At 43.9% G+C, this 19,168-nt stretch overlaps 1 protein-coding gene and 1 long non-coding RNA gene across 2 annotated transcripts in view; one reads left to right on the top strand and one right to left on the bottom strand.

Moving 5' to 3' along the window:
* The window catches only part of LOC127058019 (uncharacterized), a 53,213-nt gene extending 49,659 nt beyond the window's left edge, over positions 1 to 3,554 (top strand). Inside the window, exon 4 of the long non-coding RNA XR_007776258.1 lies at positions 3,408 to 3,554. This is a non-coding gene — a long non-coding RNA (uncharacterized LOC127058019). The remainder of the gene's footprint in view (positions 1 to 3,407) is intronic.
* The window catches only part of ADAMTS7 (ADAM metallopeptidase with thrombospondin type 1 motif 7), a 133,510-nt gene that overhangs the window by 26,826 nt on the left and 87,516 nt on the right, over positions 1 to 19,168 (bottom strand). Inside the window, exons 19-22 of the mRNA XM_050967329.1 lie at positions 17,930 to 18,082; positions 16,970 to 17,143; positions 15,291 to 15,437; positions 11,953 to 12,112 (exon numbers count right to left, since the gene is read on the bottom strand). Of these exons, the coding sequence (XP_050823286.1) occupies positions 11,953 to 12,112; positions 15,291 to 15,437; positions 16,970 to 17,143; positions 17,930 to 18,082 (634 nt within the window). The remainder of the gene's footprint in view (positions 1 to 11,952; positions 12,113 to 15,290; positions 15,438 to 16,969; positions 17,144 to 17,929; positions 18,083 to 19,168) is intronic.

Raw genomic sequence — 19,168 nt, 5'->3', positions numbered from 1 at the left:
GCAGGATTAAGGACAATAAGAAGGAGGGTTTTTTTAAAGTATATTAGGAACAAAAGAAATTCTAGCAATGTTATAGGCCAATTACTAGATGGAGATGGTAAAATTATTAATAATGCAGAAAAGGCAGAATTGTTCAATAAATATTTCTGTTCTGTTACTGGAAGTAAGCAGGATCATGTGCCTGTATTACATGAAGATAATGAAGTACTTTCCAGTTCATTAGTAACTAAGGAAGATGTTAAACTGTATCTAGTAAGGATAAAGATTTTTAAATGCAACAGGCCTGTATAACTTGCACCTCAGTCCTAAAAGAGGTGGTGGAGGTGATCTCTGGCTCTCTGATGTTCATTTTTTATAAATCTTAGAATATCAGGAAATTCCAGAAAATTGGAAGAGTGCTAAAGTTGTGCCAATATTCACAAAGGGCAAGCAGGATGACCTGGGAATGATAGGCTGGTTACTCTGACATCAATCGGTGGGAAAGATGATATAAGATTCAATTAATAAAGAATTAAAGGATAGGAATATAATTAATGCCAGTCAACATGGTTTTATGGAAAATAGGTCTTATAAAAACACCTGATTTCATTTTTTGATGAGATTACAAGTTTGGTTGCTAAAGGTCACGGAGCAGAAGTAATATATTGAGACATTTGTACAGCATTTGAACAAGTACCACACAACATCCAGATTTTAAAAAATTAGCACTATACAATATCAATACAGAACTGGCTAAGAAGAAGAACTGGCTAACGGAGAGATCTCAAAGTAGAAGTCGGTGGGGATCATTGCTGCATGGGGGTCTTTCTAGTGGGATTCCACAGGGATTGATACTAGGTCCGATGCTCTTCAATGGTTCTATCACTGCTAACATTTGCAGTGACACAAAAATTGGCAGAGAGGTAATTAAGGACGACAGGCTAGTCACACAGAATGATCTAGATCACTTGGTCAGTGGGGCCCATTCAAACAAAATGTTACCCATCTAAGAAGAAGGAATGCAGGCCTGGCCTACAGAATGAGGGGCTGTTTCCTGGAAAGCAGTGACTCTGGCAAAGATTTAGGGATCATAGTGGACAAGCAGCTCAACATGGGCTCCCAGTGCAATGCTGTGACACAAAGGGATAATGTGATCCTTGGATGTCTAAGTAGGGGAGTAGTGAGTAGCAGTAGAGAGGTGACTATCTCTGCATAAGGCGTTGGTGAGAGACTACAATACTGCGTATGGTTCTGGTGTCCACATTTTTAAAAGGATGTTGAAAAATTGGAGGGGTTGCAGGAAAGAGCCACAAAAGTGATTGGAAGGCTGGAGAAAATGGCGGACAGTGAGAGACTTAAAGAGCTCAATCTGCTTAGCTTATCAAACAGAAGACTGAGAGGAAACATGGTTGTAGAGTGTAAGTACCTTCACAGGGAGAAACTTACTGGGTACTAACGAGTCTTTAACATAGTTGAGAAAGGCATAAAAAGAACTCATGGCTGGAAGCTGAAGCCAGACAATTCAATTTGGAAATAAGACACATAATTTTACCAGTGAGGGTGATTAACCACTGGAACAAACTAGGAAGGGCAGTGGTGAATTCTCCATCTCTTAATATCTTCAGATCAACACTGGATGCCTTTCTGGAAGGATATGCTTTAGCCAAACAGCAGTTATTTGTGTCAATACAAGGGCAACAGGTGAAATTTAAAAGTCTTTGATACACAGCAGGTCAGACTAGATGATCTAATGGTCTCTTGTAGCCTTAACTCTATGAATATGAATTAAGGCTGCAAGTAACTCTGATCTCAGCATATTAAACGAGTGGTTCACATTGCTTTGATTGCTTTTTCCGGACTGCATGATCTGGAGAAAGGGGTAAACAGTGAGGTGGTAAAGTCTGCAGATGATACTAAACTGCTCAAGATAGTTAAGACCAAAGCAGACTGTGAAGAACTTCAAAAAGATCTCACAAAACTAGTGATTGGGCAACAAAATGGCAAATGAAATTTAATGTGGATAAATGTAAAGTAATGCACATTGGAAAAAATAACCCCAACTATACATACAATACGATGGGGGCTAATTTAGCTACAGTCAGTCAGGAAAAAGATCTTGGAGTCATCGTGGATAGTTCTCTGAAGATGTCCACGCAGTGTGCAGAGGCGGCCAAAAAAGCAAACAGGATGTTAGGAATCGTTAAAAAAGAGATGGAGAATAAGACTGAACATATATTATTGCCCTTATATAAATCCATGGTATGCCCACATCTCGAATACTGTGTACAGATGTGGTCTCCTCACCTCAAAAAAGATATTCTAGCACTAGAAAAGGTTCAGAAAAGGGCAACTAAAATTATTAGGGGTTTGGAGAGGGTCCCATATGAGGAAAGATTAAAGAGGCTAGGACTCTTCAGCTTGGAAAAGAGGAGACTAAGGGGGGATATGATAGAGGTATATAAAATCATGAGTGATGTGAAGAAAGTGGATAAGGAAAAGTTATTTACTTATTTGCATAATACAACAACTAGGGGTCACCAAATGAAATGGATAGGCAGCAGGTTTAAAACAAATAAAAGGAAGTTCTTCTTCACACAGTGCACAGTCAATCCGTGGAACTCCTTACCTGAGGAGGTTGTGAAGGCTGGGACTATAACAGCGTTTAAAAGGGAACTGGATAAATTCATGGTGGTTAAGTCCATAAATGGCTATTAGCCAGGAAGGGTAAGGAATGGTGTCCTTAGCCTCTGTTTGTCAGAGGATGGAGATGGATGGCAGGAGAGAGATCACTTGATCATTGCCTGTTAGGTTCACTCCCTCTGGGGCATCAGGCATTGGCCACTGTCGGTAGACAGGATACTGGGCTAGATAGACCTTTGGTCTGACCCGATACGGCCATTCTTATGTTCTTATGCATGTAAGCAACTCCACCAACTACTGAAAATGTAAAAATGGGCGAGGTTACTTCTCAGGTTGTCTAGGTTCACTAGGGATTTTCTTTGCTGAAGAGACGATAAATACGGGTCTAGTGGAGGTTGAGTCTCTTTGTGTCTTTTGTTTGCTATTTCTAACTTTTTTTGGTTTTTATTTGTTTTGCAGTCCCTTCTGCATCTCCAGAGATAGCAGCAGCCTGTGAGCAGTTATTTGGACTGCAGTGTAGCCTCCCATTTAGAACAAAGACTGAATGCACCCCTTCAGCTGAACTTCTCAACTCTAGGCACAAGTAGCAGCTATCACTTCTACAGCTTGCACTAGAACTAGCTTTTAATACATTCTTTGTTAAACAAAACTCTGAAGGGTTTAATGTTTCTTTCTGGGCAGACAAAAAGCTCCTTTCCAGACACATTAAAGTGATAAGAATGAGTAATATTTAACATGTGATTATCAGTGACATCTAATCCTCTTGTTATGTTGCTTTTGCTTTTCAGCAATGTTACCCTCGCAGCCCCAGAGAGATTTCCAGCAGACAGGAGATTGTCTAGTACCAAGGCACATGCATATGTTTCTCTGACAGAAGGTGAAAGGAGCAAGGAATAAACAAAATGCCTGTTACATAAAAGAGCATTATGCCTGCAGCCAAGGTAAGTAAATAAAGCCAGTAAATAGTCTGCCTTGCTCAGGTTAGAGACAGAAATGTCCAGAACTAGTCCAACATCTCCAGGGATCAGTGCAGGATTGTGCTTGACAGGACATTTTCTAGTGCTTAGTCCAGGTTTGTCTTAGCCATTTCAAGTGATGGGATATCACCGCTAAATTGAGTGGCTGTTTCACCATCTAACAGATCTTCCTGTCAGCAAGTTTTCTTTTGATATTCAGTTCCAACTTTCCTTCTCTTAACTACATCCTATGACTTCTAGTTCTATCTCCTTGTACCACACTAAACAGTCCCCCCCCATCCTTGGGGTTACTTTCAAACCAGTTTTACCCTGGTGAAACACTAGTGACTTCAGTGGCATTATTCCAGATTTGCATTGCTGAGAGGACAATCTGCCTGTTGCTGTTTGCACTCATCAGACATTTGTAGGTAGTTTTCACATTCCCACTTAGTTGTTGCTCTGTTTAGCTCTTGTGCAAAGCACTCCTTCCAGCCTCCTAATAATGTTTAATGATCTTTGACCTCCTTCCAATTTCTCTATATCTATTTACCCAGAATCGAATGCAACAGTCCATGTGCTGGCTGTCTCCCAGATTATCCTAGAAAGAACTTATCTCTATCCTGCTTTATGCCACTGATACCTGTATGCTGTTGCCACTATCTCGTTGGTCTCTTTTCTCGCCATACTGCATTGTAAACCTGTAGCTAATTTACGACCCACTATCACACTTAGATCTCTTTCTGCACTACTGCTTTTCAGATTTCTGGCTCCCACTGATTGTCTGCATTGCAGCTGATATTTCTCCAGCTATTACTAAGCTGACTATCATACTGTTATTTCCTGCCTTTCTTTCTATTCACTTTATTACATCTCTGTCCTCGCTTCTTTGTATCACCTCCTGATTTAGTAACTTGCATGAATTTCATTAACACTCTGCTAGTCCCTAGAGCTGTAAGGTTTTCTGTTTATCATTACCTTTGTATGTGGCACATCAGCCAGTTTGAAATCCATGTGACAGTGCTCCTTTCCGAGCCAAATTGATTTAATGTTGCAAATAAGATTTCATGAGACATCAGATCAAATGTTTTCCTTGGTTTTTGTATATAACATCTAATGAATTCCCTTCATTTACTAACTTTGAATTTTTATCAGAGAAGCAATTACATTTGTCTGGTCTGATTAGGTCTTGATACGTTCATGCTGTTCACTGCCAGTGTTTCTATTATTCTCTAATAAACGCACACATAGTCTCTTAATAGTCTGATGAGGAGTTAAAATGAGTTGTAGTTGACAAGATATTTCTTTCCTTTTCCTGAACATCAAAACCACATTTGTCTCTTTCTAATCACCTCGTACATCCCAAGAGTTTACAAATAATTATTTTGTATTACTCATATTGCTGTGGTGCCCAGAAGGCTCCAATCAGTATCAAGATGCTATTGTACAAGGTCCTGTACAAACACACATCTAAGGGGTAGAATCTGATGCTGTTGCTTAGAGAAATGGCTTTCAACCTTCCCAGACTACTGTGCCCCTTTCAGGAAGCTGATGAGTCCTGTGTACCCAAGTTTCACCTCACTTTAAAATGACTTGCTTACAAAATCAGACATACAAAGCGTCACAGCACACTCTTACTCCAAAATTGCTGACTTTGTCAGTTTACCACATAATTATAAAATAATTCAATTGGAATAGAAATATTGTACTTACATTTCAGTGTATAGTATGTAGTGCAGTATAAACAAGTCATTGTTTGGATGAAATTTGAGTTTGTACTGACTTCGCTAGGGCTTTTTATGTAGCCTGTTGTAAAACTAGGCAAATATCTAGATGAGTTGACGGATCCCCTGGAAGACCTCTGGTGTATCCCCAGGTACACATACCCCTGGTTGAGAACCACTGGTTTAGAGTGCATAGCACTTTATTCCATGCGTAATCCCACCATGGCTGGCTCCAGGGTTTTTGCTGCCCCAAGCAGGGAAAAGGTGTGATCGCGATCTGCAGCTCTACCGCTGCCGCTTCAGTCTTTGGTAGCAATTTGGCGGCTGGTTCTTCGCTCCGAGAGGGAGTGAGGGACCCGCCGCCGAAGACCCAGACGTGCCGCCCCTCACTGTCGGCCGCCCCAAGCAGCTGCTTGCTGGGCTGATGCCTGGAGTCGGCCCTGAATCCCACCAAGTGAACAGTGTTGCTTCACTGGGTCTGGCCCTAAGATGACAAGCGACAGGGAAAGAAAACACTAAAATATGCGCAATGTGTATGCATAATTTGTATGTGCAAATATACTCAGCTGGTATTAACCAATGCAGATTCATCGAAGCCCTAGAGCTACATTGATTTCCACCAGCTGAGGATCTGACCCATACATTTCTCCTGGTGTTGCCTGCAGCCTAGCCATCACTTGTTGGCTGATTTCTTGCCGCCATTGCAGTAGAACTCTTGAGAACGTTTTAAAGGAGGAGAGAGCCCTGCTGCCCTTTGCATGGTTCCATGCACAAGGGGTGGTGTGGAAAAAGGCACAAAGCAGTTGGGACAATGGGCAGGCGGGTGTTTGAGACTGGGACTGTTGGCAGTGTGGAGAGAAGAGAGGTAAGGTCACAAGACAGTAGTGAGAGGGAGAGCCGCGAAGGGCCTCAATGGTGAAGAAAGAAGCTTGAACTTGAAATGGCAGCCGTGGAGGGAGGGTTCACTGATTCAGAAATGACTTCTCAGTCTATCCTGAGATTGTGCTCAGTTTTGAGAATCATCCTACTTGGTGTCAGTTACACCCACGACAGATCACGGTTGTCATTGTTGAGAGTGGGGGACACCGTGATTTACAAGGCAGTAAATGTTATAATATGGTCATGTGTGATCAACCAGTGCAAGCACAGCATGTGAGATTCCTTCGAGCCTGTCAGGGACATAAGCAAAGAGGGCTCCCAACTCATTGTATCGGTGATGCAGCAATATTTAAACTGGCTTAAGTGGGGTCAGAGGGTTTGCAGCCACTTCTCTCCTCCTCTGCATAGTCCATCTCCTTTTACTCATAGTAACTGCATGTCCTCAATGGCAATAATATATGTGACTTATAGCAAGCTGGCTTTTTGGACTTTGCAAAGCTGCTGCAGAGCCAGCTGTCAGACGCTACCTAAGCACAATGAGCAAGGGGCATTGTCTCTTCACACAGTCACAGCTTCAGCAGGTTTTGAAGGGCACGAGCGTCAAGGTATCTCTGACCTGAGTGCGTCACACAACACAATTCTTCACTGCCTGCTAAGCTGCCCCCAGGGACACTTTGCAGGCTTCTCCTGAGTCCAGTCACTTAACTCTGCCTGTGAACTCCATCATAGTCTGTTTGGAACCTAGCCACGGCCATGACATTCCACGGCTGCGTGAGGGAGTGATGGCTGTTTACCAATGGTGGATGTTTTCTTGACTGAACCAAAATGAAAAGAAAATGTGCATCAAAAGAGTCTAGGGAAGAAATGACTTCTTTAGGGCTAGCTCATGTCAACGTGTCTGTATTTCCACAGGCTGTTTTCACAAATAGGTTAGGTGACTGCCCTGTTCTCAGAATCTGCAGCATGTATTCTTTATTTTGTGTGGGAAGCACAGTCTCAATAAGTTACAGTTGTTTGTACTAGTAGATTGAAATAAAGTTCAGAGTCTGTGCAATGGATCACAGAAAAATAATTGCCTACTGCCTCCTATTTAACTCAGGGGCAGGTGGACTAACATGCTTGGATTGCTTTCAATAGTTTAAAATGGTGAGAGTTTAAGGATTTTTCTTGTTTGCGTCCTGGGGAAGGATGGGTGGAGGTAGAATAGAAGGCAGAAGAGGGTTTAGTTTCTCATGTTGTATCAGTCACTCTGCGTAAACTCTACAAAACTGTCCCAGCATTCCTGCATTCAGAGTAATAAAATCCCAGTGTTTTGAGTTTTGCTGCATTTCAAAACACATGGCTATGAACTGGAACTGTTCAGCATTCACCCAGCTCTTAGAGGAGCCTCTAACCATTCCTGGGCATTAGCCTAACATTCTGGCTTGAAGCCCCAAAAGGTGAGTTCAATCTATACTGCAGGTAACTCAGCTGCAATCAGTTGGTTCTGGCACATTAACCCCCCATCGAAATGCCTGTATTGTAACCACGACCACTGAAACCTCATTAGCCAGCTTTGCTCTCCACCCCATTTCCTAGTTGCATCCCTAATCAGTGTGATCTGGGTCTAAATTCCAGACTGTTTATTAACCCTTTCATGGTTTAAATTCAGTCTGGGTGCAGGGAGAATGTGATGGGCAGGAAAGAGCAATGCCACTAGCCTGGCCCAAGGACCTCATGCAGCCCATAGGCTTGGCACAGCTGTATCCCATGCACGGCTCTGATGATGGACAGAAATAATTGCCAGTTAAAGGTTCTTTTAAATGGTTTTTCGTACCACTGACATTGGTTACCAGATCCACTGCTGGCTGGATGCAATGGGCTAGATTATGGCATTGACACTCCCACTGTCCTAGGAAAGGAGCATCGTGGAGATCCCCCGAAGCATGAGAATTTTCTCCACCTTGTGTGCATGAATTTGAGCCATGAAAGGGTTAATAAGTGCTTCTTGTGCAGCCTTCACCCTGCAAGGATCATTGCGACCTGTCCTTTAATCAAGGAAACGTGCAGCAGGGGGCCATTTGTTAAATGGCCCCTTAGACCGCGGTGGCCCTTTGGCACACATTTCTCACTCTATGCCTCTGGCATGAAGCTTTCCTAGGCTTACAGAAACACAGTCCTATTACCACGGGGAAGCTACTCATCCAAATATGTATCAGTGCAGAGATATTTTGAGCCTATTTATCACTGCTATTCATCATGAGAACAAAGGGAGGAAAAGGAAGAGAACAATCATTGTATATTGCCGTATGATTTTCCATCCACAAGGACTATCAGTTGCCTGAGGTTTCATATTGGCAACATGTCTCTCTCTTCCTTTTTAATGACGTGAAACCTCTGAATACCCTGATTTGGACCTATTGCCTCGCCTTCCCCACGGTAGATATTGCTTGGTGCCATTATAAAACAAGTCCAGTCAAGGACCCTGCAGACCTACACTCCCATCGGCTAGGCTATTCAGACGTAGAGAGCTGAAAAACACATGCTATCCTCACACTGTTTAAAAATGTGCCAAATCTATGGCCATTCAATTTCACAGCGAAAGGACTAAAACTTAGCTGAAAACTCTTCGTATTAAAACCCTGCCTTGAGTCAAGGGTGGTGAACCAGGTGAAAGGGATGTTCCAGCCGCCCCAGCTTGCTGAGGAGGTGCGAGCGATCTGCTATCAATGCTCTGCATTGTATTATTTTAAAGGCAAGACTGTCATCTCCTATTGCATTAGCATCCTTCAGAAAGTTATGTTAATTTCACAGATGACAGCCCCGCCCCCACCTCCCCAAACTGGGCAAAACTCCTCCATGCACAACCCTTTCCTGGCCAGTGCAGGGATCTGAGAGGGGACTAAACATTTCCTCCTAACATGAAATGGTTCGAGTGTCACACTATGAGGAAGGGGACAGGGAAAGAGAATAAAATATCAGGGGTTAATGAAGGTCCTAAAAATACATTAAAGCCATGCATAAAAAGAATTAGAGCTGCTCCTTATCAAGGTAATAAAGGAATATAGCTTGGAAAGGCCCCAGTTCTCAGCCCATCAACCTGCCAGAGTAGCTGGGCTGGCTTCTTGGTAGCACTGAAGGGCTGGGGGAAAGAAGCAACCCCCTTCCCTTCCCTATCTCACTGCTGTTCTGCAGCTCTGATGCTGCAGCAGCGTGCCCCCTCGGCAGGGCAGGAAGGTCTATGCAGTGTCTGAGCCAATAGAACGGCCCCATGTACATTGCTATCTGGCAGCCGCTGCTCTGCGGATGTCCATGCCACAGGGCTGCATACGCCTCTCTCTTTATATCACTCCCATCCCACATAGCAGAACTGTGTTGGCTCCACTTTGCCAGGCAACACTCTGCATAGCCATGGTGGAGACAGGGCAGGATTTCCCCCTAAAAGATTAGGTTTGCCCACTGTCTTTCAGCTTGCCATTAACGATCTGCGCCCTCCAGTTAGTTACCCATGAGTGAAATGTGAGGCTGGGATAACACAAACAATGGGAGGCTTTAAGTTCTGTTAGAAACAATATTTACATTGACTGCACCCAGAAAACGCAGCATGTTCCGATGCGGTTTTCAGTTATCTTCAGAGCACAGCTTAGTAAGGGGCAAAGAGACCATAAATCCAAGGATGTGCATGCCATTTAAACAGTATGTACTAACAGTGTGAAATGATGCAGCACTGTATTTCCCTGTACTTATTATAGGAAATAGCTGTGGGATCTCAGATCCTGTGGGCAAATGTTGAGTTTTTAATCTAGTTACTGGTTTGTTCAATATAGCTGTCTGGTACAGTATGAGTTCTGGGATGTTTCCAATCTCTACGGGCGATATGGTAATTGCATTATTGCACAGATGTGCCAAGTCCCACACTGTAAAACTGGAACTTACTTCACTCCTTCATAAACTCAGTACTGAGGGGACTTCTCTGTATGGCAGGACAATTATGTAAAGCAATATGGCAAGTTCACTGTACCGATGTTTAGGAGGCCTGAGAACCTGAAATTTCATTCTGTCTTTTCAGACGACACCCTGCGCATTGTGCATGATTCATATCTGAAATGGCATAATAAATCTTCGCCATGCAATGCTTGGCTCCTCACTGAGTGGCTGGAACTGCAGGCTGACAAAGGTTTATAACATATGAACTAGTTGTGTTTATTTTACACACTAGACAGCCCCAATGAGAGGATGAGGAAAGAGAACGAGATGGCTGGGTGGGGGCATGGATGTTCAAATCAAAAGCTTCAATCTTTTTTTTCCCCCAAGTAAATTCAAATTTCTTTGCTACATTTGCTCAGAATTAAATACTCCATCTCAGAAACAGAGAATAAGGGGCCTGATCCAAGATCCATTAAAGTCAATAAGGGGCTTTTAATTGGTGCTGTCCTAACAGCTCTTACTGACGTCCATGGTAAATCTCATTTTGACTTCAATCAGAGCAGAGTTAGTCCAGTGCTGAGCACTTTTGAAAATCCCACCTGTACAGTAAAGTCTATCCTGCTATTTAATAAGGCTGAGATGAAAATGTGATAACCTCATGCAACATCTGCTCTGCAGCTAGCCAGACATTTTCAAGTCCAATAAAACCATGTTTTCTTGTAAAGCTATTTCTAAATTCTGATGTGTGTTGGACATTATGTAAAGCACAATGCTGCATCACAAGGACAACCTTGCAAAGGCAGGGCCACCCAGAGGATTCAGGCCTGGCGCAAAGCAATTTCAGGGGCCCCTTCCATAAAAAAAAGTTGCAATACTATAGAATATTATATTCTTGTGGGGGCCCCTGCAGGACCCAGGGCCTGGGGCAAATTGCCCCACTTGCCCCCCTCTCTGGGCAGCCCTGTGCAAAGGGCTCAGTCCTTCCTGGTGCTCAGCCCTCCAGCCTGATCCAGCCACCCACTGAGGCATGTGCTTAATTTTAAGCATGTGAGCAGTGCCATTCATTAAAGTGATTTGCTGACTTGGGCGAGAGTGTTCAGCACCTTGAAGGACTGACCCCCAAAAGCCCAATTCTCCTGTATACCAAACTGGAACATTTGGATGGTTTTTAAACCATTCCTATTGCCTCATAGAAATATCATTGGCTCTAAGGCTGAACAGCAGCACTGACATTTTCTATGCTTAACTGGAAAGGCCAGATCTGCAGTTGGTGTAAATCAGCAAAGCTCCATTGAAGGCAAGGAAGCTACTGATTTATACAAGCTGAAGATATGGCCCAGCTTCTGTGTATTTGTGGCTGCTACGATATCTTTATTTACTCCAGGTGAACCCACTGGTACAAGTCTGAGTATGGTTAAATTTAATCTACTGTCGACCTTTAGAGGCTTAATAATTCTAAGTTGTGATGACAAAATATGTTTTATTGCAACTTTCCTAAATGGGCTCCACATTGTGTGTGATTCCAATTGGTTTTAGCGGTGGCATCATTACAGGGTTACCAACAAGACTGCATTAGAATACAGAAGTGATTTAATGCAAATATTTATTCTGAATGCAATCCTCCACTTTAGAGTTTCTTAACTGAAAGCAAAGTTCAATTGTCTACAGTTCCCTTAGATCAGAACCAAACCTCAGCAGAGTTCATGAAATGCAGAATTTCTACACTGGAAAGCCTTGCACAAGCCCTCGTGCAGCTCGACTCACTCAAAGAGACAAATATGTAATGCTAATTTCACTGGAAAGACGTAGCTCTGAATTCTGTGTGAAGTTTTTGAAGCCATATGACCTTGCATTAGTTATTAAACACTTACTTGACTCGTTATTGTCACAGTCCTGGGGATTGCACTTCTGGGTGTTCTCTGGCCACTGTTCGTGGTCACACAGGCTACTGTCTTCTTCAGCTTCGCCAGTTTTTGTGTTCATGCACTTCACCTGTCTCCGCTGGATGCCACCACCACAGGTAGCTGTGCACTGCAGAAAGTTAATTAGCTGGGATATAATCAACTGCATCCAGAAGTAAGGGTTATTTTTATATGTTGCTGCTGGAGTTGAGACTTCACTTAAATAGCTATACGCTACATCGCTAGTCACATGATTAAACTGGCACCCGAGCAAAATTCCTACACTGTCGTTGTAGAACTTATTTCTCTTTTATCCTCCGCTCCAGTTAGTTCTGTTTCTATGGGATACAAAGGCATTTCTATTGTACATAACCCACAGTTTATCTGGTGCTGCTGCGCTCATTAGCTTCCGCTAAGTGAACAGACTGCTATTAAATCTGCTGACTGAGGAGGTGGGAGGCTTCTTGTTTGGTGGAACATGAGGCACGGTTAGCAACACACGTCCATTAACCTTCATTGTCTTCAGAGCTGGCCTGGCTCGTCCAGTTTTTATAATGTATCTGGTCAAAACAGGACTTCTTTAGAAACAGAGTCTTCCCCCACCCCCCGCCCCTGCGTACCTTTTCCCAGCACAGCTAGTCAATGAGAAACTCTGTAGTGTGGTTTATTTTTGCCAATATTCTGTACAATTTATTGAAACTGAGTCACTCACAATACGTCTCCATTCACGCCTCAGATACATGGACATGGAATGGGACATTGGTCTGCGCTGAAAAGTTTTACCACCATAACTATGTCAGTTCGGGGGGTGATTTTTTTGCTGACATCGTTATATTGGGAAAAGCCCTAGTATAGACACAGTTATAGTGGTATAAGGTGATTTATACCAGCATCATTTATTTCATTTTGCCAAACCAAAATAAGCTAGAGTGGTAGAAGCACTTTTATACAGCTACACTAGGGGTTTTTGGCTGCTTTAACTATGCCAGGATAGTTAAAGTGGCAAAATGTTTAAGTGTAGACAAGGCCTTATAAACTCTACTATCAATTGTATGGGCTTGATTGCAGAAACCGTGTTATAGACCAGGTAGTATAGCAGGTGTATGCTTATCTGAGTCACAGGGTATGTCTACAGTACGGGATTATTCCGATTTTCCATAAACTGGTTTTGTAAAACAGATTGTATAAAGCCGAGTGCACGTGGCCACACTAAGCACATTAATCGGTGGTGTGCGTCCATGTACTGAGACTAGTGTCGATTTCTGGAGCGTTGCACTCAGGGTAGCTATCTCGTAGCTATCCCATAGTTCCCGCCGTCTCCCCCGCCCACTGGAATTCTGAGTTGAGAGCCCAATGCATGATGGTGCAAAAACAGTGTCGCGGGTGATTCTGGGTAAATGTCGTCACTCATTCCTTCCTCCGTGAAAGCAACGGCAGACAATCATTTCGTGCCCTTTTTCCCTGGATTGCCCTGGCAGATGCCATAGCATGGCAACCATGGAGCCCATTTTGCCTTTTGTAACTGTCACCGTATGTGTACTGGATGCCGTTGACAGAGGCGGTACTGCAGCGCTACACAGCAGCATTAATTTGCCTTTGCAAGATAGCAGACATGGTTACTAGTTGTTCTGTACCATCTGCTGCTGTCATGGGTGTTCCTGGCTGACCTTCACTGAGGTTGGCCGGGGGTGCAAAGACAAAAATGAGAATGACTCCCCAGGTCATTCCCTCCTTTGTGTTGTATCTAAAAATAGAGTCAGTCCTGCCTAGAATATGGGGCAAGTGTACTAGAGACCCAGTGTACCAGAGAGTACAGCTGCTCCATGTCAGATCCCGCAGAAATGATGAGCTGCATGCCATTCTAGGGAGTGCCCCTGCAACAACTCCACCCATTGCTTCCCTGCTCCCCCAACTCTCCTGGGCTATCGTTGCAGTGTCCCCTCCATTTGTGTGATTAAGTAATAAAGAATGCAGGAATAAGAAACACTGACTTTTTAATGAGATAAAATGAGGGGGAGGCAGCCTCCAGCTGCTATGAAAGCCCAGGCAGGACATTAAATGGTGGGGGGGAGAGGAGCCCAGCCTCCCGCTGCTATGATAGTCCAGGCAGTACAGAATCTTTTCTTTAGACATGAAGGGGGGGGGGCTGATGGAGCTCAGCCCCCAGTTGCTATGATGAAGACGGTTATCAGCCGTTCTGTACCATCTGCCGGGAATGACCGGGAGTCATTCCTATTTTTACCAAGGTGCCCCCGGCCAACCTCACCTGAGGCCAGCCAGGAGCACTCATGGGATGATGACGAGGACGGCTACCAGTCCTTCTGCACTGTACCGTCTGCCACCGAGGAAGGGAGGGGAGAGGATGCTGCTGTTCAGTGCCGCAGCACCGCGTCTACCAGCAGCATGCAGTAGACATATGGTGACATTGAAAAAAGTCAAGAAATGATTTTTTTTCCCTTTTCTTTCACGGAGGGAGAGTGGGGGTAAATTGACAAGATATACCCTGAACCACCCTGGACAATGTGTTTGACCCTACAGGCATTGGGAGCTCAGCCAAGAATGCAAATACTTTTTGGAGACTGTGGGACAGCTGGAGTCCTCAGTACCCCCTCCCTCCCTCCATGAGAGTCCATTTGATTCTTTGGCTTTCCGTTATGCCTGTCACGCAGCACTGTGCTGTGGACTCTGTATCATAGCCTGGAGATTTTTTTCAAATGCTTTGGCATTTCGTCTTCTGTAACAGAGCTCTGGTAGAACAGATTTGTCTCCCCATACAGTGATCAGATCCAGTATCTCCTGTACGGTCCATGCTGGAGCTCTTTTTGGATTTGGGACTGCATCACCACCCGTGCTGATCAGAGCACCACGCTGGGCAAACAGGAAATGAAATTCAAAAGTTTGCGAGGCTTTTCCTGTCTACCTGGCCAGTGCATCCGAGTTCAGATTGCTTTCCAGAGCGGTCACAGTGGTGCACTATGGGATACCGCCCGGAGGCCAATACCATCGATTTGCGGCCACACTAACCCTAATCCGACATGGCAATACCGATTTCAGTGCTACTCCTCTCGTCGGGGAGGAGTACAAAAACCAGTTTAAAGAGCCCTTTATATCGATATAAAGGGCCTCGTTGTGTGGACGGGTGCAGGGTTAAATCGGTTTAACGCTGCTAAAAACGGTTTAAACCCGTAGTGTAGACCAGGCCACAGTTAAATCCCTGGAAAACTGCTGTTCAAAAATAATACACGTGATTAATTCCCAAGAGAAATTCAGCTGCAGGAGACATTTATTTCCCTTAAACATTTGCTCACCTGTCCCCATGACCCCACTACCCATTTGGTACATGGGTGAGTGTTGCAGGGTCTTGTGTTATTTGGCCTTAGCATTTCATCACATCGTCCGAATTCTGGACACGTAACTAAACGCTCCTGCTCACCGCTGCCGCATGACTCAGAGCACTAAGGAGAAACAAACAAACCAACAAATTGAAATCAGTCTGGAGTAACAGAAAAGGAAAAACACCCCGTTTACTTGTTTCTTATGGAATTACAGTGTCAAGTGGCCCTAAGAAAAATTTGCCTCCAGTGTTGAATGCCCATTTTTCTGATTATAACTATTGTCTGCGAGTGATTTCAGTTGTGGAAGTGAGGATACTAAATTGATTTGAAGTTTAACTCTTAGGCACACACAGCTTTATAAGAACACAGCAGATTTCAGCTCATAGACATTTACTACTTCCTAGATCCAAATACTTAGAGGGTCAGATTCCGCCCACAGCACAGGTCACACAATACTCCCACTGACTTCTCATCAACGAGAATCACACAAGCCGAACTGAGTGCGGAATGTGGCCTACCAGCTGACTAGTACTACTGTATACTTCTTAAATAATAGCCGGTATATGCTGCACTATGAGGCTAAGCAAAAGTAAAAGCCAGCGAAATGTATTTGCAGGGAAGGGAGTGAAAAATAAGTGCTGATGTGAAACATCACATCACAAACCAGATAAAAAATATATTTACTGGATATACAGATAAGAAAATGAATGGGGCGTCTAGTGATAAATGGATCCAAGTTAGGAAGATATTTGACTGGGAGAGTGTAGAGTAAACAATAGATTTCAAGGCCTTCAGATTCCTTTACTTAGCTGACAGCCTACTTTTAAAGCTGAAGGCAAAAATGAACATGGAATAAAAGATAATGGGCTAATCTCATGCTGCAGTGTAAGCATGGGGGTTACGAAAGCAGGACTGTGCCAAGCTCAGACTGGTGGGGAAGGAGAAAATCAGTGAAGAAATAACATTTAAATAACCATTTAAACATTTATCTGTGGAATCTTCCAACTGAAGATACCCTGGGATGCATCATTTTGTGGCTTCACAAATACCAGAAGTCCCCTTTTAATCCCAGAATGCTTCTCCCCAATGATATCCCAGAATGCCTCATTCAGTGACATCTCCGGTAAACAAAGAAAAAACAGGAAAGGAAAACAGATAAGTTACAAGCTATTTTGGGGCTGAGTGCCTTCACCAGCCTGCTCAGGGGACCCTCTGGTGGGCACCGCAGATGGCTGGCTTCAGCGGGATTCTCCTACGTCCAACAGGGGTTTAGAACACAGCACTAGCTTTATTAGTCTCCTAGTTTGTGGGGTTGTTGATCTGCCTGTGGAAACTTATGGGGGCAAGTGGAAGAGAACATAGATCAGCAGTTGCTTACTGGAATTTCCATTAAAACATTCAACCCGTGTCTGAGATTAACCCAATTTTCATCACAGTTTGGCAGTTCAACATTTAATAGACACTTGGTAGTGTTGGGTTATTTGCAAACAGCTGTTAAAACATTGAAAAGAACTTGGGTCCATCTGTGCCTTCATGTATTCCTTACAGAGAGGCCTGCTGCATCAGGACCCTCTGAACTCTAGGGACGTTTGGGCCAGGCCCATCTCCGATGATGTATTGCGTGCACCTTCTCTCTCTGGAAATCCCCTCACCTCTCTCCAGGACGAGATATACCACTCCAGACAAGGCATGGTTTGGCAGGGAGTCTGCATTGGGGGCTTGTAGAAAACAGCTTGACAATGAAAGGGCCGCAGAAGCCTCTGTTCTCTGGTGTCAACGCAGTGCACGTCCCGAACCTTCAGCCCCCCTCCGCAGTTCTTGGAGCACTGGGTAAACAATACAATGAGTCATGCTGGTGGAGCGGAGGCAGTAACAGTGTCCAGACATGAATCTCTCTGGCAAAGTGGAGTTTACCCAGATATTAAATAAATGAATTGTCAAGCTCTGTCCTTCATTAACTCTTTCAGTTTTTACTTTTGGGTCTCTCCCTGATTGTACCTGGCCCAAGCTGGAGAGGGTCCTAAGCATGACTACCACCACCAGGACTTTCCACTCTCAGAGGATTCTATTTGCATTTTTAATGGCGACAGCTTTTTGAGGTCATGTCCCCACACCCACAGATCTTGAAAGTTAAGGCCTGTTAAAACCATCTCTAGTAATCCTGCCGTTCCAGGAGTGGTGCCTACCATTTATTCTCAATGGGATTGTCCAGTCTAGTTTCAAAAGTCTCACGCTATGAGGGATTCTTGTGAAACTTTCTGAGAGTCTAACACGGCCAAGGTATTCCCCAATATCCCCCCACAACTCTCCTTAATAGCTTTAGCCCAAACCACCCTAAGGGATTTTACTCCTACTTTTGCTCACTCCCTTCCAATCAGAGCTATTATGTTCCCACTTAGTTACTCTTTACACTCACTGGGTTTCCTAGTTTGGGCTTCAGCCCCAAGAGGAATGTTTACACTGCTATTCTTAGCTGCGTAGCCTGAGCCCAGTGTCTCTGAGTCAATTGACCCTGACTCTGAGACTTGATGGTGTGGATTTTTCTTTGCAGTGCAGACATACTCAGAGACACCAGTAAAAGGCAAGGAGAAGGGAAGTATATTTATGTTTACCTTACTCCAGTTTCCAATACGCCACGAGGAACATGGTCTCAGGTAACACCTTCGAGCAGGGACAGGTTTATTTGCAGCAACACAATCTTCATCTTTGCCTGTACTACAATGCACTGTCCTCCAGCTCGCTCCTAAGCCACAGGTTGTGGAGCACTGGAACACAGTCAGTAACAGAGCAAAAATTAACCCCTGCCTCCACCCACCCACAGAAACCAAACTCAGCAATCAGGGAACTACACAGGCAGCAAAGCAAACAACTTGTCTTCGTGGGAAAATCCTATGGAATTCGACAGGGGTGAAATCACAAGGATGCAATAAAAATTAAATGGGATTCTGCAGAAATGTGTCTTAAAACCTGCAGGGCCCAATTCACCACTGGATTACTGCAGGTCAGTGGCGTTACATCACTGTCAATGCAACAGTGAATCACAACCACAGAATGTAACAGAGACTGAAAGGCTTTCTATAGAACATTTAAACCATTCTGAAGAAGTGAATAGAGAACTTTATCCCTGCTAGAGAAGTGTTTGTGCTAGTTTACAATTCCCCAGCAAGATTCTCATTCTTTAATCAATTCCTAGAGGACTTCAGGCTTCCTTGTGTTTTGGGAGGAAGAAGAGTAGGAAAGGAGATCCTCTAGAATAACTTTAGTTGTGTGTGCTCTGGCTAGGAGACTGCATCCTTTCTTCTCCACTCCAGCTTTGCCTTTTGAAATGCTTTACAGATTTGTGTATTTGACTGTTACTTGGCATTACCCACCACGAGTTTCTAACTGATTAAGAAGCAGCTGCACCTGCTGGGCCATGAAGCCACAGGGTAAGTGGGTGCAGCTCCAGGGTCTTTATTTCACCAGGGGTGGATTTAGTCTGGTTAATTTTAGAGCTTCATTTAATTAGCATTGCTGGCTTTGTTTGTTTAACTGCTCTCTGCAAAGAAACTCCTCCTCATTTCCTTTAAGGCCAAGCATTCCTTTTATTGTAGTTCACAGCTCAAGTCTTTTTATGTGATACAAGTTCTGATAAGCTTCTCTCTCCTATCAGTTCCCTTCCAAAGTGTAGAGCCTGCATCTAGTTCTTCTCTCTAGGCTCATCTCTAGCATCTTACTTTCCAGAGCCCACATCATTCTCATGGTTAGGTAGCACTAAAGACTAATTATTAGGAGATTCTTGAGAAGTTTGCGTACAGAACTTAAGAATTTGGGGACAATCCTTAATATCAGTATAAGACAACTGAGCACAC

This window comes from Gopherus flavomarginatus, chromosome 9 (assembly GCF_025201925.1).
Source record: "Gopherus flavomarginatus isolate rGopFla2 chromosome 9, rGopFla2.mat.asm, whole genome shotgun sequence".
NCBI classification, from domain to species: Eukaryota; Metazoa; Chordata; order Testudines; family Testudinidae; genus Gopherus; species Gopherus flavomarginatus.
This window is presented reverse-complemented; position numbering and strand designations above follow the sequence as displayed.